The sequence below is a fragment of the Pezoporus occidentalis genome, unplaced genomic scaffold, assembly GCF_034315485.1.
Source record: "Pezoporus occidentalis ecotype Australia unplaced genomic scaffold, CSIRO_AGI_Poc_V1 ctg128, whole genome shotgun sequence".
In the NCBI taxonomy this organism is placed as follows: Eukaryota; Metazoa; Chordata; class Aves; order Psittaciformes; family Psittacidae; genus Pezoporus; species Pezoporus occidentalis.
The window spans coordinates 1,934,890-1,959,551 of record NW_026913082.1 but is presented as its reverse complement, the minus strand read 5'-3'; the positions used below and the strand labels follow the sequence as shown (position 1 = coordinate 1,959,551).

At 39.9% G+C, this 24,662-nt stretch overlaps 1 protein-coding gene across 3 annotated transcripts in view; it reads left to right on the top strand.

Moving 5' to 3' along the window:
* The first annotated feature begins 1,530 nt into the window (after window positions 1–1,530).
* LMTK2 (lemur tyrosine kinase 2) overlaps window positions 1,531–24,662 on the top strand; it is a 42,772-nt gene continuing 19,640 nt past the window's right edge. For 2 of the 3 annotated variants that reach the window (XR_009962681.1, XM_062608005.1), the window contains exons 1-6: window positions 1,531–1,996; window positions 16,422–16,546; window positions 17,400–17,544; window positions 19,336–19,409; window positions 19,946–20,064; window positions 21,423–21,510. Coding sequence is in view for 2 of the 3 variants with exons in the window: in XM_062608005.1 (XP_062463989.1) it covers window positions 1,846–1,996; window positions 16,422–16,546; window positions 17,400–17,544; window positions 19,336–19,409; window positions 19,946–20,064; window positions 21,423–21,510 (702 nt within the window). In the remaining variant the exon portion in view is untranslated. Of the gene's footprint in view, window positions 1,997–16,421; window positions 16,547–17,399; window positions 17,545–19,335; window positions 19,410–19,945; window positions 20,065–21,422; window positions 21,511–24,662 lie in introns of those variants that run through there. The other variant, XM_062608006.1, reaches the window with a different exon arrangement.

Genomic DNA, 24,662 nt, shown 5'->3' with positions numbered 1-24,662 from the left:
TAATACATCCCAGGATGCCATTGGCCTTCTTAGCCACAAGGGCACAGTGTTGGCTCATGGTCATCCTGTCGTCCACTAGGACCCCCAGGTCCCTCTCCCCTACACTGCTCTCTAGCAGGTCGTTCCCCAACCTATACTGGAACCTGGGGTTGTTCCTGCCCAGATGCAGGACTCTGCACTTTCCCTTGTTATATTTCATCCCGTTATTCCCTGCCCAACTCTCCAGCCTGTCCAGGTCTCGCTGGATGGCAGCACAGCCTTCTGGCGTGTCAGCCACTCCTCCCAGCTTAGTGTCATCAGCAAACTTGCTGATAGTACACTCAATTCCCTCATCTAAATCATTGATGAATATATTAAATATATTATTAATAAATATTAAAAATATTATTTCTCTTGGATCAAAACCTAATTAGAGCACTTCAAAAAATACAGGTCATTTGGTGATACAGGTAGTGTCTTCAAGCCAGAGAGAGGATATCTGGGGGTAGACACAGACTTGGTAAGAGGCAAGTGGTTTGGTTTTAAGCACATCCCTACGATAAGAGAAAAATTACCCTTGAAAACACGACAGAGAGGGATTTAGGTGTATGTTGTGTCTTCCTGGACATCATGTTGCAAGTAGTACTTTGAGCACAGAACTTTCCTTTCATTAAGTCCCAGGGGTGTACTCATTGTACAGTTCTTTGGCAATCTGTGCTCCCAAAATCATTATATAATTGTGACATAATTAGCCTTTTTTGCTAAATTATTTGGAAAATGGAAATCTACTTCATTAAGTGTAAGGTATTTCCCTGGTTCCTCATTATATACCCGCCCCTGCCTCCTTAGGATTAATACTTCCATTTATGCTACTTTAAACTGTCACCTCATTTTCATGCACTCTGAATTCAGCATAACTACAAATCTCAAGCAGAATACTCTTTTTATTTCAGAATCCTGCTTGCATCATTAATTTAATAAGGTCATTTCCAGCCTTGGAAATGCACAGGCTGCAGAGGGTGGTTTATGCCCATCTCTATGTCTAACTTGAGGTTCATCACCCTCCTCTTCTTGCAGAGGAGCAGGAATAATGCAGGCATACCAGCTGAGTTGGTGTGAGAAACAGCACGGTGGAACCGTGTCCATGTGCCTGCCCCGCTCCGGGGCTTCTGAGGGAATCAGGCTCTGCCTTCTACTGCTTCTCCCGAGGTTCCTCCCCCGGCCTCTGGCTTCAGGAGGGCCTGTGTCTACCGCAGGGCCCCCCATGATCCGGCTGTCCCGGGACTCAGGGCACGGAGGACACGCCTCGCTCCTCCAGGGGGCGCGGTTCCCGCCGCCCCCGCGTATTTTACGCATGGAGGGGCCAAGCTCCGCCTCCTCCTGCCCTCGGCACAGCGCCGCCACCTGGTTGGCGGAGCGCGCCTTCACTCGGAGGGGAGCCCCGCCCTCCTGCCGTCGCCCGGAGTGCGACTTGGTTGGCAAACGCGCCCCGCCGCTCTCGCGCCGCAGCCCTCCCTTGCGCTGCGCACAGCGATTGGCTGACCTGCCTGTCAGTCACGGGTTAGCCCCGTCCCAGCCAGTGATGCCACCTCCTGAGCGTCAGGCGCGGGTTAATTGGCGCATTGGGCTATCAATCAGCAACGTGTCCCGCCCCCTCCCGGTCAGGTAGCCCGGAAGATGGCGGCGGCGGCGGCGGCGTCCGTAGGGGTTGGTCGTGCTCTGTGAGGGGAGCGGGCGGCGGGTCCGATGCCGTGGGTGGCCGCACCGAGGAGGCTGGGGGTAGCGGCTGCCGCGGGGGCTCGCCGGAGACGCTGAGACGCTCGAGCCCCTCATCCGGCGCTGCGCCTCGGAGCGGGAGCGGAGGGCATGCAGCAGCGCGGGGGTCTCGGCGGGGGTGCCGGGCGGCGGGGGTGCTGCCCGCTGCCCTTCGGACCCCGGCGCCCGCTCGGGCTCGTCCTTCTGCTGTCGCTTCTCTTAGGGAGCGGCGGGGCGGCTCCGCTTCCGCCAGCAGGTGCAGGTGAGAAGCGGGAGGCGGCGGGGGGAAGCGGGACTGGGCGAGGGCTCCGCAGTGGGGCCTGCGAGGGGACGGTGGGGGTTTCGGCGCGGGGTGCCTTTGGCTGGGGCAGGCTCCGGGGGCGCGGGGTGCCTTTGGCTGGGGCAGGCTCTGGGGGCGCGGCGACGGAGCGGGGACTCTGCGGGGGCATTGCGGGCTTCCAGAGCCCCGTCCCTCCCCCGGGCTGCGGGCAGGGCCCCGCGCCGCGCTCACCCCGCGCCGAGGCTTCGGGAAGGGCACGGTGGGTAGATGGGATCCCGGCGCAGCGGGCTGCGGCTGCCGGCCTGCAGGTCACGGCTGGTGCTTGTGGCATTGGGCGGTATCCTCCTGTAGGTATCTCGGTTTCTTTAGGTTGAGCTAGGTACTTGTCCTCTGTGTGTTTACCCACATACGTTCCTTCCGTAGTGCCTGCCGTTCTAGCCTTTATAGACCTTCGGCGTGATTTTTCTTTTTCCTATTTTTCCCTGTGAATCACCGGGATTCCCGTTCTTGGGTGGAGGCTCTTAAGGGCAGACGGCGCTTCCCTCCTTTCCGGTCAGATTAGTCGGATTTCGCCCCGGCCCAGACTCTCTAAATAGTAATGTAGTTCACATTTATTTGTCTCTTATGTAGGTAACCCTAACTTCCTTCGATTTTCTTGCTTATTTTCCTGTTTGTCAAAAGCACAAAATAAAAAGGCATCCTGTTAGTTATATGCGTTACTGTTCAGAGGTTTATTAGTACTGGTAGGCAACAACCATCTCTGAGGTGTTTTTATTTTTTGATATTTCACATAACGTTGTATTAAGACTCGGTTTTGTTGGGTGTGTTTTGAATGTGTTCTTAGATCCATTTCTAGCCACGAAGAGTTGAACAGCTGAAATAGACAATATGGTCACAAAGGAGGAGGAGGAGCAGAGGGTTGGGAGAGATCTGAAGCACAGAGATTAGGTAATTTGGCTGCTGCTCCACAGAAAGTATCAAAACTGGGAGCGGAACCCATACTTCCTTTATTTTTGGACCTGTGCGTCTTAGTTTGTTGTTTTTTTTTTTTACTCCCAAGAACATTTCTGATTTGTTCATAAATTACTCCCTCCATCAGCCTTCTTTGAGGTCTTTCTTACTTTTGTAGAAAGTACTTTCTGAGGAAAGAGAAACCTGTCAATCAAGTCTGTGTTTCCTTTGAGACTAGATGATAGTTTGTTCATTTATGAAATAATTGAAGTTTGTCCAAATAATATTAACTTGTTCTCAAGCCATAAGATAAGGCAGCAGAGTCAGTTCTGTGTGGAGGTCTTTTCTGCCTTTTTGATGTCTGTATTTCTCGGAAATGCAGTTAGTTTTTCTGTGTAAAGGTTTAAGGATAGTTGTCAAGTGTTTGCTCTCAGGACTATGGTGTGTGCCTTACAAAGCTGGGAGATCAAAACAACTTCCATGACTCTGCTAAAAAGCTTCATTCTCAGATGGAAAAACTGATTGGACAAAATGCAGTAGATAATGTTAAAGTGTTAGGGGAGGTTAAATGATTGTTTTAAAGGCTGAATCAAGGATGTTCAGTGCAGTGTTGCTAAGATAAGTATTTATCATGTTCTGATATTGGGCTCATAGGACATTAATGAGACAGCATAATTTTATATGTTGGTTTTGATTGTAATTTAGGCCAAAGCATGTATACATGGGATCTTACCTGAAATAACCCAAAGAAACCCAATTAACTCCAGGAAATGAAACTGCTGCTTTCTACTGTATCTTTGCCGATATGGTAAGAAGCAGTGTCCTTGGAGTATTTTATTGACAGATATTTAGTATTTAAATCTTCAAGGCCTCAAGAGGAACCTTTTCCAGTTTCACTGTCATTTTGCTGGGAAGACTTCCTACTGAATGAAATAATGTGTGCAAATGGGGTTGTGTGCAAGATTCTTGGTCCTGCAACATGTCCTGTATTGTCACAACAGCAGAAACCAGTTAGAAAGCTACAAGGACTTTGTTTTTCTTTCCTTTCCTTTGAATAGCTTACCAGTGGATGGCAGTTAGACTGTTTTGTCTTGAACCTTCTTGCTCACACTACGTATGTTTTATAATCTGAGAAGACAAACCTGTGACATTGTTTTGCTGGGTTAGGAATCCTGAGTTGTGTTTAAAAACAACTTCAGCCATATTGTGAATTTCTCTCCCGTATATCCCAAGACAGCTTGCTTTTATTTCCAGTCCTGGGACTGGCAATGACTGATGGTCTTCATTCTGGGCTGTGGCAGTCATTATAGTTCACCATAATACTTGTTCTGATACATACGAGTTGTGAATTTGTGAAGAATTTAATGAACTTTTCATGGAATAATTAGTAACTGGTTTCAGAATTATTTCAGATCGCACAGTTCTTCAACTAGTAAAAAAAGATTGCTGCTTTAACAACCCTTTTTTTTGTCAAAAAGTTTGTTTGACAACCACATTTTGATGTATGTTGCCCTGAGCTTGTTACAGGAAAAGTGGGAAATCCACAGAAAAAGAGGAAGGTCGCCATAGTTGTAGTGAACTTTGCAGAATAGTTTGTGGAATATACCCATAATAAATTGCCCTTTCTTTTGGGGAGGAAGTGGTAATGGATAGGTTCTAGCAAGACTAGATTGGATTCGTTGTTCAAAAATGCCCCATTTTGTCGACTTGCTGGGGAGGTGTGCCACACTACGGCTAGCGAACTGTCAAGTTCCCAGGGCCTTGATCAGGGAGAATGATGCTGCTCTTTTAAGTATGGCTTCATAGTGTTTGCATATGAAGCTGTGCATTGATGATGTGGTCTATAGTAATCTTCTGGTTTTGAGGTTATATTTCTAAACTCATTTTTTTCTTTTCAACACTACGGAAAGGAGGTAAAGGAAATTGGGCTGTAACTGTTCCCCTGGTAGGGTTCGTGGCAATTATTGTAGGAAATGGGAAAAACAAGATGCTGAAGATGCTACTAGCTAAAAATACTTTGGCCAGCTTGGATTTAATTTATTCTGTGAGTGGAAAAGGAGGATACTGATATGGACTGTGATAGTGCTAAATTTAAAGGTTTCACTTTATACTGGAGGTGAGGGCTGGGGGCAGGTGTGCTGTAAAGGAGTTCATATAATGAAGGTCTGTAGTTGTTTTGAGCCTATAGATTGTTTGTGATTTCACCTGAATGAATCAGACCAAGATGACTTCCATTTCTAGTACAGTGTGGTCCAAGTAAGGGTGTTTGGCAGCTACTCTTTAACAGCAGTATTTAGTAGCCAAACTTAGTGCATTATAATCTGACAGGTCTACTTTACTGTGCTAAAGCTTTACACTTCTGTTCTTCTGGTTTGGATTTCCATACTTGACCTTAATTCATCTGCCTCTCCAAGAAAGCTAAGAATCTGAATCAAGGGTATGTATATAATGTCAGACAAAGTATTTATATCATCTCTCTGCTCTATGAAGTCTGTGAAAATACAAAGTAACAGGGAATCAAAAATGATCTTATTTTCCTGTAAAACTTGAATAGGTGGCAGCATTTTTGGTAGGTGTGTTCAATTTCACATTTGTGATGAATTATGTAGTCTGTTCAGTTGAATTGGGGCACCTGGGCTGGTGCTTCCCTGGTTTGTGCAGAGAACCTCAGTCTTGGGGCTGCATGTCATGGCAGTGAGTCCTTGCTGATGAGTTTAGTCATGTGTAGCTCTGGAAAAGATGCTTAGAGATTGGTGTGTAGCATCCAGAGGCATACATCTAGAGTATATACATGTTCACGCATTTGTATCTAGTGAAATCAGCTGGCCGTAGGTGATAAGTTAAACCTTTGAGATTAAATCACTTACATATTAAGAGGAGTTCTGCAGCATATATATACTGTTGGGAAAATTGTTGCATTTGGGTTGCTTTGGCTTGATGTTTCCCTTGGAATTGTGTCAGACTGGAGCCCAGTTGTGGTTGTGGCTTGTGGTTTGGTACAATGCGAAATGTCTGCGACACTTGCACAAACTAAGGAAAGCGATTTTCTAAGGATATGCAAGTTAGTGACTCGGATCACTTGAAAATAAGAAAAATCTTGCTTGCAAAATGGGGACTTTAATTTGTGGTATATGCTTTTATTGGGAGTGGTCCATCTTTCCTCCCCCTTTCAAGCGCTAAACTTGTTTACTTCTCACTGTATTTCTTTTTCTAGCTTCTGTCCCAGATGCCTAATAATTGTAGAGCTTGAGCTGCTAAGTTGTCTTTTATCTTTTGTTTCTATCTGAGAGTTCATGACTGAGCTAAGAAGCCAACCCTGACTCCTTGGCCTGCAGGGATGTTCCATGCAAGGCTTTGTTCACAGGTTTGATCCACTTTCTCTCTCTGCCTTTGGCTGTAAAGTGTCTGGACTTTGCTACAACTAAAGCAGTCCTTATAGGAGGAGGTCACTTCCTGAGGTTATTTCTCACATCTTGAATGCTTGGGTGTATTTAATAATTCCTCAGATATCATTGCAACATGGTAGGATAGCACTGATCAGAGACAGCCAAAGGTATGCTGTCAGGCACAGGTCACTGGTTTCAAAGGGCTCATTAGTGCTGGTTTTGCTCCACTGTATGGAAAAAAAAAAGGAGTTTGTTACCTAGTGAGATCCAGCATTCTGTTTGAAAATCACAGAAGACCAAGTTAAATTTTTTAGGGCTACTGAACAACTGTCAGGCAAATTTGAACATAAGTGATTTTTCTGACATGTGCTGTAGTCTGGTTTCAGTCACCATCCTCGTGTCATATACCTGCACAGGATAAAGGGACCCTTGGTCATGGTAATGCCAGAGGCTGCAGAAATCATAGTTCTCTGTTTTGGTCCTAACACTCTGGTTCTGCACCAGCAGGACAGCACATGGAGCACTGGAGTCTTGCTTAGATTTCGTTTTGGGTCTGCCTATTTGGTGTGTGCATCTATCTGGAACTTGATATAGGTCTGGATAAAATTTGTGATAGCTTCAGTGCATTTATTGCTCTGAATAAGCTGTATATTCAGAGCAGTAAATAAGTTCTTGCTGTATAAGCTCTTTGTTTTCATTGTACTGCTGTAATAAGAGGTCTTGAGCAACATCAGTGGTAGAAATATTTCTTAGACGCTTTTATAATCAGAAATGTACAAAGTGTATCAGGATAGCTGTTTCAGCCTAGATGTGTAGTTGAAGCACAGCCTGTAGCAAGGTATTGTGCCACATGTAGCTTAGGCAAGATGATGGTGTGAAACAAGTTATGTCAGTGAATTGTCTTATGAGGGATTTTAAGTATGAAAAGCTGGTACAAAGTAACACCGTGTCCAACACTACTACAGTTACAGAAGGTTCCTTAGTGGTAAGGAAGCATCACTGCAGTGGCCTGAGTAACATAACATTTTTAGAGACTACCGTTGCACCCTGACACCTCTTTGTTGGGAAAGAGGTGTAGAAGAGTTTAATAGTAGACTTCTGAGTGCTGCCTTTTAAGCTCTCAGCCTGTAGACCAGATCCAGTTTTCCAAAATCAGTCAGTCATTCTATGGGCTGTCCTTCCTAGGGATCCTTCAGCTGTGAATAGGGATGAGAAATAGAGCTGCATAAGTTCTTCTGGCAAAATGCTGCTTCTTTCTTTCTTTCCCACATTTCTTAACTTAGTTGTGCATCATAGTTGGAAATGCATCTACTGTAAAATCAAGATTCTAGAAAATCCCATCTTGTGAAGGTTGTGCGTAATCTCTTTGTGCTGCTTTACATGACTGTGGTCTACCTACCCTGTTTTAAAAACATCTACAACTCCAGTGCCTCACTGTTGGAGAAATGGTATAGCAGATGAAAAATACTGTACTTGAGCAGGGATTAATTGTCAAAACCAACATCTAGCAGTATAGTATAAAATATGCTCAGTAGGATTTTTTATATATGTCTATGTATTTGTACACATACAGAGTCTTAACAATCAGATGGTACCTTTGCAAGATGATAATGCTACCCAGATTTTCCAGGAACACTGCCATGAAGACCTAGGGTACATAATTATTTAACATGTATATTTTTTACCTTGTCTTAAGATGTCTTTGTGCAAACATCAGATTCTAACACTGAAACTTCAAACAGATCTCACTCTATAAACACTTGAAGTACTAGCCTATATTTAGTCCTTATTAAAATTGAGAAGTATGCTGTTGTGTGAGTAATTCTTTGACATTACTGGGAAGACTTGTAGTGTAATAGGATAAGGACAGAAATGTGAAGCTAACCCCAGCTCACACTTTTACTAGTTACTTGCTGTTCAACCAATGCTCAGGCCAGGACAAGCTTCCATTAAAAGTGAGGTTTTGAGCTGTGGTGTTCTGAGGGTGCTGTACTACGTGAGAATCCAGCATTGCCCCAGATATTCTTGCCTCAGGATGTGTAACCTGTGCCACCTTTATGTACAAATTGGACTTAAGTGGCTGTAGAAGCTCATTTGAAGCACCCTGTAAAGTAATTAGGGGGAGCATGGGATAAAATAGTTTGGAAAAGTGTTGGCTAGGTTGTAGGATCAGGCTTCTTTAACAGACTTTACTCTTTAAGGACAAATGGGTGGGTTGAGATAATTTACCAAAAATTGTTGACATAGAGTTACACATCCAGATGTGATAGGAATTAGCTAAGGTTACTTCTTGGAAATTGCACAGGACAGGAATGATTTTGGGGTCACATGTCCACAAAAAATGTTTAAGTATGGAACTGGCTATTGTCACTGTAGAGCTATATCCAGAACATGAGGTGGGTTGGAGGAATGTGTCAAGGGATTTTTTTATTGCTTCATGGGGGGGGAAATCTCTGTAGGAAATTGTCACTTGCTGTCTTAGTTACCCTTACTGCTGAGGATTAACTCTTGTAGGGAAGAAAAGCTGGTGGGTTTTCAGAAGAATTGTCCTGTGCACATGTATTGGCCTTCCATCTCACCCACCTCCCCATGAGGGACTTAAATGATAGAGTTCTGGGGTGTGATGGGGATTGTAATGGTTAAGTTGAGTAGAGGGGTGAAATGTTTCTATCTACAAGTAATTTGGGCAGCTGTAGTTTTAAGTACTTAAGAGGTTGCTTTTTTTTTTTTTTTTCCTTGAAACCAAAGGTAGGAATTAAGATTTTCCATACTTGTAAGGAAGAAGGGGAAACAAACTCGGGTGATAAAGTGCTTTTGCATAAAGATATATTTGTAATGTCCGTACTGAAGTTTGCTTTTGCTACTTGTGTAAACTTTGCATTATCCAATGTAAGGGTAGCAATAATGTCATGAGAGGGCAGGCTTTTGGAGTAACTCTCTTTAATAAAATTTTCAATAGTTCCAGATTATTTTTATTGCTTTAAATTTTTAAACATTTCATTTTTCTTTGAACAGCAATAAATACTACAGATCTGAAACCTGAAAAGTTAAGGTATAAACAGAGAACTTCATTGAAGTTTGTTAAGAAGTATTATGTATGTCTGTTCTTAGGGATTTGCCCAGTGTAAGAACATTTCCAGTCTTTGCTTGAACTACTTTGTACATATGGAAACAGTTTTAGATTTCATTAAGGTGCTGGCATTGCACTGAGGACACAAAGTCAAAGGAAGTCATCTGAGATCTTGGGAGTGTTTCTTCCTGTTGTGCTGGTAATGGTCATTCAAATCAAAGGGATGATTGGAATTTGGAGTGCCTCTCATGCTAAAAGTCTCTCTTCCACTCTTTTTTTCCTCCCAGAGGAATCTCTGTAGTGCAAATAACACTCCTTCAAAACTTGTGTTGAGTTTTTGATTGCTTGTGTTGTATCTTAGTTGAAGGTTGATGGTGATTTGGATGTGGTTCTAGTACAGTATTTTAAAGCCTACTGTAATACAGTATTGCACAACTAAATGATGGTACTACACACATTTCTGCTGAAACTTAGTCTCAAAAATGCTGGGGTTTTGGCTCAGTTGTTAAATGGAGCATAGCAGGAAAAAATTGAGATTACAGGAATGCAGTAACTAATGGAATGTGATTTGATTTTTGTTTTGTTTTTTAAATACAGGAGCTGCCATGCATGTAGTGCTACACCTTCTCGTACAAATTGGACATAACGCATTTAGACGTGTCTAAAATTGTTTTGGATAGGCGTCTGTTTTAGTATTCCACCTGTTACTTGTAGGCATTTAGAATTTATAGGCCTTGTTGTATCTGTACTGGTTTTGTGCATGTTAATAGCAAACCTCTGAAGATTTCAGGGAGTAAATAAATGCAGAAGAAGCCCTTTGTGAGGAAGAGGTGATGATCTGAACCCAACTTGTGAAGAACTGGGTAGGAGTCGAGAACACTCTCAGCAGTTGCTAGCATAAGGATAATGACAGCATTATTTAGGAAAGTCGATGCTTTTTAGAAGTCTTTTTTATTAAAACCACTGTAAATTAGGGTGGTGTTATACTTTTTAACCTGGTTACATTAATATCCTTTAAATGCAAGTAAGTAAATTGATCAAGTTTACAAAACATGCCAAAGTAGCTATGGAGCAAAGTTAATTTGGTCATTCATTGGTATTTTAAAGGCTGCCCTGTTCTGACATGCTGTCAGAAAGCAGCATCTCAGTTCATGATCATGTAATTTCAGGCTGTCCAAGAGACAGTTTAAATGACTGCTGTCATGTTAGATACTGTGCTGGAAATAGTTATAGCTATTAGTGCAGAACTGCCATTTAAATAGCTGCTCTTGAAAGAAAAGAAGCTCTTGCTTATGCAGTGGGACTGTTGTTGCATAGCAACTACTGTGCTGAAAGCTTAAAATCAGATGCTCCCTTGCAGTTCACTGTGCCCTGATAATGCTTAATTTATCTGGGCCTGGCACTACCTTTATCACAGTAGTGGATGTCTTTCATTAGTGTACTCGGTAATGTCTGTCACGTACACTTTTCTTTTTTTCCCCAAGCTTAGAACTGTGTGGTATTGTGAGGTTTTTAGCCCTGTTTCTTGAAGGCTGAGGCCTCAATGTGACTAATCATATTGAACCAAATTTTTGAGAGTCAGAGTTAAAGCATCATGGTCTGGTAGAATGAAAGGAAGCCTGTCAACCCTCCTATGGACAGGCAGGCCTCTATTGTGCTGAGGGGTGGCTGTTGGTTGGCAAGTGAACGGGGATGAACGTTTGGCTAGCTGGCATGTCTGTTGCTCCTAACTAATGGTAGCAAAGGATGCTACAGGTGGATGATGTGGGTACTTGAGAGTACTATGGGCAGACTGGGAAATAGAGAAGGAAACCAGTTCTAGTGAGAAACAAATGTTTGTTTGCTTAGTTACTGCATTTGGTAGTTGAACTGTCTTATGAAGAAAGACCTGAAGGAAACTTAAGAAGATACAGAGAGTCCTGACCTATATAAGTTGCTTTGAAATATGCTTTGTATGAAAACAACATTTTTCCACCCCTTAAAGCATTCTGATACATACTGAAGTGTATGTTCTCATGCCTGTACTTGATCCTGAGAATGCCACTATAATTTATCATCATTTTCAGTGAGCATGTTCATGTATTTGCCTGTGTACAGGGCTTGACTTCAAATGTGCTGTGCTCGAATTTAGACTTTAGTGTAAAATTTGCTTATGAAACAGCCGTGTTCAGAGATGCTGAAGAATCTGCTTCAGTAGTTGTTAAATAAATACCTACCTCAGCCAGGGCTTTGAATTGTTTGTGATGCCATGTACTACTTAAAAAGTGGGTAAATAACAGCATAGAATCAGTATTTAATACTGTGAGGCTTTGAAAATAGACCTTATTTTCTGTGTTGATAATTTAGGACTATCTAGATGCCATTTTGAGATGGAACATTTACTAGCACAGATCTTTGTAAAGCATTCTGTTGTGTTAACCTTGCAGTAACACATATAGTAACACAGACACACTGCATCTCCTGCTTTGGTTTAATATAGTAGTGATATAATCCAGGCCTCTTCCTCCTGCTTCAGTAGTTCTGGATATACCAGACCAAAGTAGTCTAGACTGATTTTAACTACAGGAAACCTTATTTTGTTGGCATTTTATATATAGTATTTTCTTGGATCTGTTATGCAGTTCTTTTCCTGAAGAACAGATTCTGAGTTCTGGATAGATATTAAGATGTAGTAGGTTGTTACTGCGTAGGGTTACATTAAATATGGTAGGATTTTAAACTGAGATGATATGTTGGGTAAATTTATTATGTTCTCCTCTTTTATAATCTATTATGTTAGGATTCTTCTGCGTTCATTATGAAATTGTGAATGGTATTTATTGGACTTTATCTAGATTTAGATTAAAATGAATTAAATTTTCAATTTATTTTAACAGTTCTTTTAATTAAAGAAAATGTTTCTGTACTGACTGTATAAAATCGTCCTCTGTATTTAACTGAATGGATTTATTTCTGATTGCTCTTTTGGTCAGAATCTTACAATAAATAGCTATTGTTCCTTCATACTTCGACAATTTACAAACAGAAGGAGTTATTAACCATTTTCTACTTTTTTGATTCCAAGTCATTTTACTAAGCTCCAGTGCATTAATCATTAGATAGAAATAGTTGAAAAATGCAAAAGAGGTTGTTGTACTGCGTCAGATTTTTCAGCACTTTGTCAAATACCAGTTCCAATACTTAATCAGGGACTTCCATCACTGAATATTTATTCAAGCTATTAAAATAACTTCACTTATAATAAATCTTAGCCCAGTTACAGGTTGCCATCATTTTATACTTTGCATTTTTCTTTAAATGAAGTGCAAATTAAAATAAATATCAGTTATTAATGACTATGTGAGAGACTGGAAAGTTTATCCAAGTGGAGCTGGATTCTGTAATTCTTATTAAGTAGCTCTTGTGTGAGTCATCTGAAATGCTCTTCTGTAAGTGTTGCAGGAACTTGCCCATGATAATTGGTGTTTTTCTTGTATTAAAGCATCTTTTTATATCTTTGTATGTGAAATTTGCCTTGTGCTTCTGGAAGTTCAGATGACTTCCATCTTCTTAATGAACTGTAAATTGTTAGTTGCCTTTTCAAAGGGGATCTTTATTCCCACCCCCTGTTTTTACTTCATTACTTACTCCAATTAATTGCTGTTAGTTCACAGAGGTGTTTTTTTTCTTGGGTATTATAAAAGGTCCATGAGGTTAGGAAGTAACATAGTGAAGAGCAGCAGTATTTTTTTTGGTTCTGTATTCATTCCAGGACACCTAAAGGAGATGGTTAAATGTAGGGATTTGTCAAACACCAGTTTGCCTAAAACACCTAGATTTTAGGCTTGATAAATATGCAGGTTTTCTTTACAGAAGGAATTCCAACCAAAAGATGTTGTTTCTTTCATATGAAGTAACTCAATACATGCGCAGTGTATCTGACATGTACAGTGAGTACAGCTTATGATTGTTAGTGTTCATGATGTTTAATTTTGAGTTAAATTAACCAGAAAACTGGTATAGGACCACCAGGAGCCTGAATCTTCCTTGTTGGATTTGCTGTGATAACTTACCACTTTTGACCTCTCTGAAGTTATATCCGGAGTTGGAGCAACTATGATAATGTTTATGTGAACACACATCATGGTCTCGCTGCTGTAGCTGTCATTGTCTAAGGGCATGAGTGAGAAGTCTGTAGGTAGAGGTAGCATATTGTACTGGTCCAGCTAATACAGTTACAATAGATGTGCTTTGAGGTGCATAAGCCCCTTGTGAGGTCTGTAAAAGAAGCAGTAAAATTGAAAGTGGTAGAGCAGATTTGAATAATTGCTCCCAAGTTTCAGTAGAGGCTGATCAAAAAGACCATCTGGAAGAAGATATGGTATTTGGAGCAGGGGAGGATGCTAATGAGAAGTAATAATGCTTTTCTCCTGTGGGGAGCAGAAGACACTGTAAAATGCATGTTCGCCATGTGGGCTTCCAAAAGGAGATGTTATAGTGTACCATAAACCCAAAATAAAAGTTTGATAGCTTTTTTAGTGTTGTATACACATGACAGCTGAGATGCTTTATAATTCCCTCTTAAGGATCTGCTCTGAAGTTAGTCTTTGAATAGCAGTGTCTTAAGACATACTAGTGATGTGTTCTCCAAATAAGAAAATGTGCCCTTGGTGTCAGAGTTCATATAGGGATTTACTTTTGCCTTTCTGTCTGTCCCAGAGGCATCTGGTACAGTGGATGAAGCATTCCGGAGGGTTCAGAAGTCTTGATCTTCTACTGGGAGGACTATATATTGTAACTGTGGTGATGTGTTTCCAGGTGGTGTTAGCGGGGGAAAATCTGTGTCTGTTCAGCAGATAGTCTGTGGCGAGTTGACTTCTCATTTCAGTGGAGTTGGTGGTGAGGAAGTTGTTTAGAAATTAGGTGGGATGGTTTTAGAGAAATGTCTTTAAAATAATACTTCTAATCAGTGATACCTGGTAGCATAAATATGTTTACTTTTTTTGTAGTAAAGCTACCTTCTGTGGCTTGGTTTAGAAGTTCAAAGGGAATCTCTTAAATTTTATCTAAAGCCATGTTACCTGTGTGTTTGTTACAGTAATTTAGCTAATGACTTCACCAAATGCTTCTATTTGTGGTTTAGGTAATCTTCAGTCTGCTTTGCTACTGAACATCTGAAGGAAGTAATCATGAATCAGCTGTTACCTTTCCCCTCTTTCTTGTTGATGCTTACAGATGGAAAAACACATGGGTGTTATGCAGAAGACTTGATTTAAATGAACATAACATGAACATGAACATCCCTAAAGACATCCCCGTCTTCAGGCATCTTTTTTCTTCTTACCATAATTTTGACTAAAAGGAGGCAAGGGGCCTCATATTGTGGTTGATCTGTGTTTAAACAATATGTAGATAGTGTCTGCAGACAGTGTTCATGTTCTCTAATGAGGCTGGAATGCCAGAGCTATTGTGGGAACTAGAAACAGCATCAGTTATTTGAAAAACTTTCTTTTTGGCTAACCTTTATAGTTGTATGGATAATGTTCCTAGTTGTAGAGAAAATATGTGATCTTCCAGGAGTATGTTAACACTCTTTAAAGCAGTATTTTGATTATGGCAATTTACTCTTTACATGTAATTAAATGTTCTGTAATTGTTCTGTGGAACATGATGAAAAGCTATAGCTTTTCTTAATTTTTATAGTTTTTGGAAGGTTTAAGAGTTAGATGGACAAGTTTGTATGTCCCTTAACTAGTGATCAACTTCTCATTTTATTTCTGAGGCTTCATTTACACTGTAGTTTGCTGCCAAAGAGTCCCATTGATACTCAGATGTTCCCATAAAATCCAATTGTTCCAAGTCACCTGACAGTGTTAAACATTAATACTGATGTCATATCTAAATATATTTTAGTCAGATGTTTGGATATAAGGAGGAAATTCTTTCCTGTTAGGGTGGTGAGGCACTGGAATAGGTTGCCCAGGGAAGTTGCTCCATCCCTGGCAGTGTTCAAGACCAGGTTGGACGAGGCCTTGGGTGATATGATTTAGCGTGAGGTGTCCCTGCCCATGGCAGGGGGGTTGGAACTAGATGATCTTAAGGTCCTTTCCAACCCTAACTATTCTATGATTCTATGGTCCAACTACTCTTCCAGTCCCTGTGGTAGTATCATTAAAAAAACAAACCCCCAAGATGTGTGCTGTGGTCTCCCAGGGAGCTATATATCTTTGTTCTCTATTTAAGATGAAAATAGGGATGAAAATAGGTTCAATTCCCTTAGCAAAGACTTAAGTTTTTTATAAAATGCCACTTGATTTTGATCCTCTGTGAATAATAATAACCTGGCTTAATCACAGAAAATGTGTTGTAAATTGTTTATATATAGTTATTTGGAAGTGTGTTTGCAGTATGGTTAGGGATCATGTCTAAAATTGTGAAATGGAGACAAATCACCTAATGAATCACAAGTAGAAATTAGGCTGGAGCTGATTAGATCCATTGCATCTGTGAAAGCAACTTGTATATTTGGCAGACTGTCACAAATGCATTTATTGAAAGAGACGGTATTGCTTTACAGTAACGTATTTTCAAGTTGTACACAGTTTAAGTGAGGATTTCTTCTAGCTGCCTTTTCTCTCAGGACAGATGTGTTAGCTCATCAGAAATGTCTTCATAAAGGGCAGATTTCTAGTATTTGTGTTTAGATATCTGTATAAATTTGTTGAGTTAAACGGAATCCTGAGGCTCAGGACTATCCCTGCTCATAACCTACTCTGGTATGTCATGTTGGCTGTGGCCTCTTAGCTTGAATCAAGTCCAGAATGGTGCAGGCAGGTGGTAGAACATAGATGTATTTTGCCAGTCTTTCTTTTCTGCTCTGTTTCCTCTTATTTTGATCATATCCACAGAGTTAAATGTTCAAACTCTGTCTTTTAAATAAATGCAGATGGACAATATGCTTTGAAGGAACTTCTTAAAATGCTAAACATTTATTTAACACCACATACATGCTTATTTCTAGGAGAAGGAGCTACAGCTGAAGTTTCCTCATCTTTTGTGATTCTGTCTATATGTGCTCTAGTAGTACTGGTAACATTGCTTGCAAACTGTGCTTCCTGCTGTAAAGACCCTGAGATCGATTTCAAGGTAAGCATCTGAAGTTACAAATGTATATACAAGTGGCATTCTGATATCCAGAATACTTCCTTGATGATTTGTGATAATGCACTGCAGTTAGTGACACTTAAGTGTCTCTGTACATTCTCTCTTCTGAAATAGCCAGCAACTGTATGTCTACATGCTGCAGAGTATTGCTGCAACTATTTATTTTCAGTACTTGGACCATGCTGCAGTAAGGAACTTTAATGTCTGTTCAGAGTCATTACGAGCCCTCAGGATCAGCAGTGAAAGTATACCCTTGTGACAATTTAGCTGTGAAGAACCTTGTTGTTCTGTGTATTCTTTTGTCTGTTTTAGTCTGCTGGCAGGGTTTAAGACATTCCTTTTGGGTAAGAATAGCAAAGATACATATCCACTGTAGAAAAACCCTTGAGAAATTATCATCGAGAAGCAGTTACTTTTGGAACATCGGTTGTTGGTGTTCCTAAAATTGAGTTTTGCTCTCATTTCTAAATGGAAAAGATTCGGCCTGGGTTGTGGATGTTAATTCCTTTGAAGCCAGTGATAGTATGTAAAGTGAAAAACAACCCCCCCCAGAAAATCCCCCAAAAACCCCCAAATGCACCAACCTGCCAAACCCTCTCCCCCCAACAAACCCTAACAAAGCAACAAGCCACCTGTTTTTATTGAAAGCAGTACTTGATACTTTAACCTCTTCTAATCAGTAATGAGTTGAAACTAAGGATTAGAAAACAAAATCTGTTACTGTCCTTGAAAAATAGCTAAGCCTCCTTCCCATTGCTCATTCAAACTGAAATAAATGTATTAGTACTAATTTTAAGACAAAGATCAGCTTGTTTACTGAGATTTCTTTTTTCAGGAATTTGAAGATAACTTTGATGATGAAATAGATTTTACACCTCCAGCAGAAGATACTCCATCTGTTCAGTCTCCAGCAGAAGTGTTTACTCTTTCAGTTCCCAATATTGCTTTACCAACTCCCTCCCAGTTTCCATCTCGCTCAGGTAAAACACTTTTTTAATGAAAAACAAAAGTGGATAATTTCAATGTCAAAAATGGAGAGTGGATGATTGTTTGACTTTACTGTAACAAATTGTTACGTACATGTAGATAGAGTTATATTTTGTAGGGTACAGGATAAAATGTGAAGTATTACTTCAAAAATCTTAATTTACAGCAGGCTGCCATGTAAGTTAGTTTAAGAGAATGAAACTAGCTTAAATAAACCTCTCTGGAGTACTTTCAATATGCCTGTGTATACATAAAGGGTTTGAAGTAGTCTAGGATGTTGGTGACTTTTGCTCTTCAGTGGTTTTCTTCATGGCTAAGTTGTCATTGGATTTTAGTAATTAGCCTCAAGTGGAAACAAGAGTGAATCTCCTACTTTACTGCAGTGCTACGGTTTCAGCTGCATTGCTTTCTTAATGCCATTGTAGACTTTTCATGCTGTGAATGTGCTGTTGTTAAGAGAGAGCACTAGATTTCTTTTCTCTATGTGGAAGGTTTCTTGGAATGTATTTTTTAAAATACAGGTTTTGTAAGAGAAAAAAAGCATCTTAAATATTACAAGTACAACTTAGCATAAAGTAGCCATTCTCATATTATACTACTTCACATTTTTACATACATTGCTTGTGTTGCTTAATTATAAGATGTTCAGGGAAGCTTCTATTAAAATTTCTGTACCTACAGATTCCAGGAAACTGCCAGTGTGCCTTTAATACACAAAACTTTTACTCCTCAGTGTTTTCATGAGTGAGGGAAAATCCTCTGTGAAGAAATTAATGTCAGCCCTTCTACATTGCCATAATTGTTAAAGCTATACTTTCTGTCAAAGTTATTTTGCCAGAAATAAGGCAGCGTACTTGAGTAAGGTACTCTGGTGAAAATATAGCTGTACTGATACAGCTCCTAAGCCTACTCCATGCTTAGGAGCACGTTGACAATGCTCCTTATGTATTATACAGCTATAGCTGTTCCAGTAAAATGATACTGGTGTAAATGTAGTTTGTGGACATAAAAATGTGGGCTAGAATTCTCAGTTAGTCAAGTAGTAGTGATAAAAAGTTGTTGTGTTCATCTGTTTATTAATGTTCCTAACCAATTAGGCAGCAGAGGGATAAACAATGCTGAATCTCCTCTATTTACATAGAGTCTGCTGATGTTACTGTCCATCCTCTGTCAAGATCTGGGTCTTGTTTTCTGTCCTTTCCCTCTCTGGGCTCTTTATGTGAAGTATTTTTAGTTGGAAAATGTCCTCCTTCCAGATGGGAGCTATAAGTAGGGCAGTTGGGCTGAAAAATAAAGCCGTCAAACCCCTTCTCTTAAAATGGTAACTCTCTATGTAACTATAAATGTTAAGATGTACAAGCAGTGAATGTTGTCTTGGTTTTTGTGCTTTTATTTGCATAGGAAGCTTCAGGTTATTTGCCTTATCTAACTACAGGGTATGATACATTTTTGTATTGGAATTAGAACTCAGCCTTTTTTGCTTTCTTACTGAATATGTTAAAAACCAAGAAGTTTACATTTTGTAAGGAGAATCACTGTTTTTGTAGGGGGTATACTCTAGTATGGTTTAGAAGCTGCAGTTGATAGAAGTTTCACTTCAATGCTGTAGTCACATTACCTTCGTACTTCATGTATGTCTAACTAGGTTTTGTTGTTTGGTCTGAATGTAGTCCTGTCATTGGGAATAAATATTGTAGGAGCTTGCACTATTTCCTCAACAGTTGGTAACTTTGGCCATCTGAGTGGTTTGATACATGTTGCATTTGTTCCATTGTGTGTGACAGATGGATCAAAGCCTCAAGTTGCACGTCAGAGTCTAAACTATATCCAGGAAATTGGAAATGGCTGGTTTGGAAAGGTGAGAAGTTCTCTTTTAATATTGTACTGCAATTTGAATCTTATTCCTAATGGGTAAGGTGACTGTATTTCCTTTATAATGGTACTCTAATAAAAAAAGAAGGTAATAACATAAGAAAAACTGAAACTGGATATTTCCTTGCATGAACTTTTTAGGTTTAATCATAGCACTGATCAGTGCTTCTTTAATTTGCACATAGTTTCTGTCTACAGTTACTTCCTAGGTAGACACTTCCTTCTGTGGGTTTGAATTAATACATTCCTGTTATTAACAATTCTTTCAAGGAAAAAAATCCTAAGTAAATAAGTGGTCTTCACTAGAAAACATGTTTTCTCGAAGTTTGTGTAGATCAGTTGTTAAGATTTATTAAATATGCATGTGAATTGGCAAAGCTCTGCAGGTATTGACAATGAAAGATCTTTCTTGCAGCATGTTTTTAGCTCTTGTTTCTCTTGCAGGGAAACTCCTTTTTTTTTTTTTTCTTTTCCTTTTGGCTAAGGACACAATGATTCAGTGATTATGTTGATCTTTTTCAGGTTCTGCTTGGAGAGATCTACACAGGCACTAGTGTAGCAAGGGTAATAGTGAAGGAGTTGAAGGCAAGTGCAGGTCCAAAGGAGCAAGAACAGTTTATAAGAAATGGAGAACCATACTAGTAAGTAATGATTCACAGCTTGGTTAACTTACACACTTCATACTACTGCATGTGGCTTAGGGACGTTTCCTTTCAGTGATACTGTCTCTGCTGCCCTCCCTTGTGATGGAGATGCTTGTCTTTAAAAAGTGGAAAACAGTCTATCCAAAGTGAGCAAAAGTTGAGTTTGCTTAGAAATAAAAATAAGGTCTTTGCTTAAATGCGTTTGGTAGTTATTGCTCATGACTGAAAAATGCACTTGGTTTAGTTTATCAGATTTTCTTCTACAGCTGTTTGGAACAAACTCCCAGTGCTGCAGACTAGCCTTATGCCCAGTTACTTGCCTCTGGGAATTGAGGTTTAACATCTGTACTTGGCTTTCCTGTTAGAAGCAGGGGAACTGGCAAGGCTTTGTCTGTTGTCAAATACACATTATTTTCTTCACAGTTCCCTTTTTGAAAAAATTAATTGATAAAAACTACTTTGGCTCAGGCAGCTTGCCAGGAGGCTTGTGCATCAAAAACCCTGCCTGAATTACAGTCCAGGAGAAGCCTACAATTGAGAAAGCAATTGATCTGACTGGAAGTTCCAATGAAGAGGATTGTTTGGTGTTCTTTCTGTTGTATTATGCTTGGAGGATACTCATTCATAGGGGTTGAATTTTTGTATACTAGAAAGGAATTTTGTGTATGAGAGGGAATGTAATTTCTCTTGATAGCGAGAATTCTCTGAAGGGCTAACTGCCACAAGTTAATGGCTTTTGTAGATGACTGGAAAAGAGAGGCCTGTTGGAGTCCACTAGACATACATCACAATGTGGTTTACCTTGCCTGAATATGCTACAAGTGAATGGTCACAGAGAGCTTTCTATTCTTAATGCTTTTTAATGTCCTAATTATATTTGCATTTAGGCTTAAATTGTTGGCAGTTGTCAGAAGAAAAAGATCTCATTCCATCTGCTGTATTGACACAAGTGTTTTTAAGCAATTCTGAAGTAGTAACTGATCTGGCTGGGAATTAAGCTGGCTAAAAAAATGTTTAGCATTTAGCCAGATTGGTTCCTTGCTGTAGTCCACAAACCAGTTGTGTATGCTTATTTTTAGTATAAGGGTGGATGGGTGTGACTTTCTTGTGGCAGTGCTGGCTATTGTAGTTTTGAGATCCTCAGAGTTTCATCTGCTCAGTGATACTCTGCAGTAGTACAAAGGAGATACAAAGGTGCAAAATGGAATCTGTGGCTTTGGATACTTGCTCAATCTGTTTGTGCCGCCCCCACCTGATGTTGTGTGTTGAAAGTTCTGTTAGGGATTTCAGTGTATTGTATTGCAAATAACATATACTTGATCTTTCTGGCTTTAACTGCATTTTTTTCATTCCAGCATTCTTCAGCATCCAAATGTTCTCCAGTGTATTGGGCAATGTGTGGAAGCCATTCCTTATCTCCTAGTTTTTGAGTTCTGTGACTTGGTAAGTGCACTTACACAAAAGGCTTTCCATCGATGCAAATTGTTTGTAGTTTATTTACTGCCCTTTGCTCATGAAATTATTTTCTTTCTGGGAAGTTTTTTGGAATAGCCAGAGTTTCAGAAGACTTTTTCTGGTTTAGAGACAGACCGCAGTTGTAGTTCTTTGTTTATATTCTTTGCAGATGATCATGTAAATTCTAGGTGCTGTGGAATGTTCTGAAGAGGGAAATAGCTGTTCTGTCTTTGATAATGGTTTTACTAGTCTCTTTCAGTCTGCCTACGTCATGTAACAGGGAGCTTGGAGGGGAAAAGAGGTCATGGAAGGAAGCTTTTCATTGCAGTCCAGTATCACATGCACATGCCTGCATTACATCCTAAGTTCTGTTTGCTGTCTGTGCAACCTTAATGTGCTTTTATTACCATTTCTATGAAAATGCTAATTGAGGAAAATTGACACAAGAATTTCCTCTCTTCTGCCTCCCTTCCAGAGTGCTCAAGTGTTACCCATGCTGTGCAGTTTTGGGATAAAATGCAATACTAGGCTTACTTCAGAATCAGTAATGTGTATTTTAATAGCTAGAATTTTCAGTATTATCCTAGTCTCTTCCTGAGCCCTTCTGTTACTGCATTGTTCTTTTCCCTACTTATTTATCCTTCTTTTTCCTTTCCCTTCCCAAGCACTGCCTTATGCTTCCTGAACACCAAAAAGTATGGTGAAGGGTGTTCTTACCGCTTTCTTCTCTGCTGTTAGCACCACAAAGGCCACTGAAGATGGGCAGGGTAGCTGAACAAAAAAACTTGCTCAGTCACTGCATTCCTGGGCATGTGTTGGAATTTACGTGGATGTTGTAAGAAAGGGGGTGGTACACATCTAGAAAAACTTTGAACTTTGCCCAGTATACACAGTCTTCAGAGACTAAAATTTAGATATGGTGCTGGATCCATGATCTGGAAAGGTATAAATTGCTTTATTTTAGCATGACACATTATTAAAACTCAGACTCAAGGTGGCTGTCTAAACATTGGCTCAGTAGCTGCTTTTAAAGTTTGTGATCTAGGTATCATTTAAAGCAGAATTCTTTGGAACGTGCCAAGACAGAAATGTACTCAGAAGTACATTTATGTTGCTAAGAAATAAGTCTTTGAGAAGTAAGATAGTTTACATTCATAAAATTCAGCAAGCACCCTTTTTTACCAGCCTCTCTGCTGTAGAATTCTCCTTTAAACTCAGGTGCACAAATATGGCACCAAAGTTCTTGTTGCATCAGTTGCCTCAAGCGATATAAGTGAGTCAATGTGAACGTTTGAGTTTTCTTGAGAAACATCAGTTAATCTGTGACCTTAAATAACCGTATTTTTCATTACTGCTCTTTTGCTCAAATTTACTAGCTGTGCTGAATTAATGTGGCAGAAGTGCTAATAAAAATCATTCTAAATGGAAGAAACACTTGAACTTCAGTGACTGATCAAAGTAAAATGCTCCAGTTTTGTTAAGAGTTAAAAAGTAGGTGCCTAAGGTTAACCAGATAATGTTGGTTTTTTTTTTACTGACCATTTGTTTAAGCCTCCTACTCAAATTGGAGATTCTTTAAAAGGACTCTTGAAAATGAATTGCATTTTATAGTCTAACACATACACATCTAAATTAGATTTAAATGCAGGCATGGTTTTGAATAGTTATGCCATTTAATCCAACTTTGGATTTGAAGACAGAGTAACTTTTAAAGATTGCCCTACTTAAAGTATACAGAAAAAAATAATATCCTTGTTTGATGCCTGATGATTAATGCCAGAAATTGTCATGATCTTGCAGAGTAATCTGGAAAGGATTTTACTTAAGGGGATAAAATAGATTTTCACTTTAACTGCAGGCGGTAAGCTTGACAGCCGAAGTGGTAGTTTTATAAATTTGAATGTAGTTAGGTAATTTCTTTGGAATGGAAAATAAATGTCTCTGCTGATTTCTATTCCAAGTGAGCTAAAACTTGTTTTTAAGAAATTATATATTACAGTGAGTTAAACATGACTTTCATTCTGAAAGTCTGGCTCACTTAAGAGTTCTTACTTGGTGGAACTGACTATCTCCTAGACATCATAGGATTTTACTCACTGTGCACACAAATATGCAGGGGCTAGGCAGACAAAACAGTTCTCATTTGAAGAGTTTTGTGCAGAGATTGAGACAGTGCAGTAAGTTAGCTCAGTATTGCTCTGTGTCACTAAATCCTTGTTGTAGTCCCAGGGCCTAGTAGGTAGCGCTGTTGGAGTGGGGGGAGAGAAGAGGCTTGAAGAAGGGAAAAAATTTGAGGGAAGCCAGACAGCACCATTTGTTTGGGGTTTTTTTAGTAGACAGGTTTTTAGTGGAGTGTCAATGCCCTGATATTCTAGAAGCTGCTTTTTATCACTGTGGCTGGGTTGGTGGTTAGTTGGGTGCTTTAGGCTGTGAGTAAGTGATCTTGAAAGCTGAGTGCTGCTTTTGTGCTTTCATTTTTTCTGAAATGGGGCAAATCAGAGGGTACGAAGGTGCTTCCAAAATACACAAGAGTCTAAGAAACATGGTCCTGTTTTGTTAGCAGTAGGATAGTGCTATGCTAAAGCTCTTTACCTTGTGTTACTGGTGTTGTATATGTACATACATTTGTTTTAATCCCTTGTACTTATGTGATTAAGAATTTGATGATTAAGAAAAAAGGTGGCAAATCTTAACTGTATTTGATAGGAAATTTAAGTGTCTTCAGATGGCAAGTTCTTTTGAGGCTCTTTTGTCAATGTGGACCTCATTTTGCAAGTTTGGCATATTAAGTAATGAAAAATGTGGCTGTTTTACTGACCAGCACAGTCTAGAGGGCACAGTGTTCATTTCTTCACACTCCTTCAAATTCATAATCACTGGATTTTTAACCCTTTTAGGGCCACTTGACCTTCTGTTGGCTGTTCAGGCAACTCTGTTGGATTATCAGTTCCCAGGTTCCTTGGCACTGAAAGATCTTCATCAGAGGCACTGGAAACTGTTGTGCAGAGATACTAGAGCTAATTGTGACGGTAGCAATGCTGAATGTCATGCAGGCTGACTTGTCATGGCCCTATAAACTACTTAGGCATTTCTGTTACTTGAGATTGGTTGCATATACAGCAGCTGTATTTCCTAACATT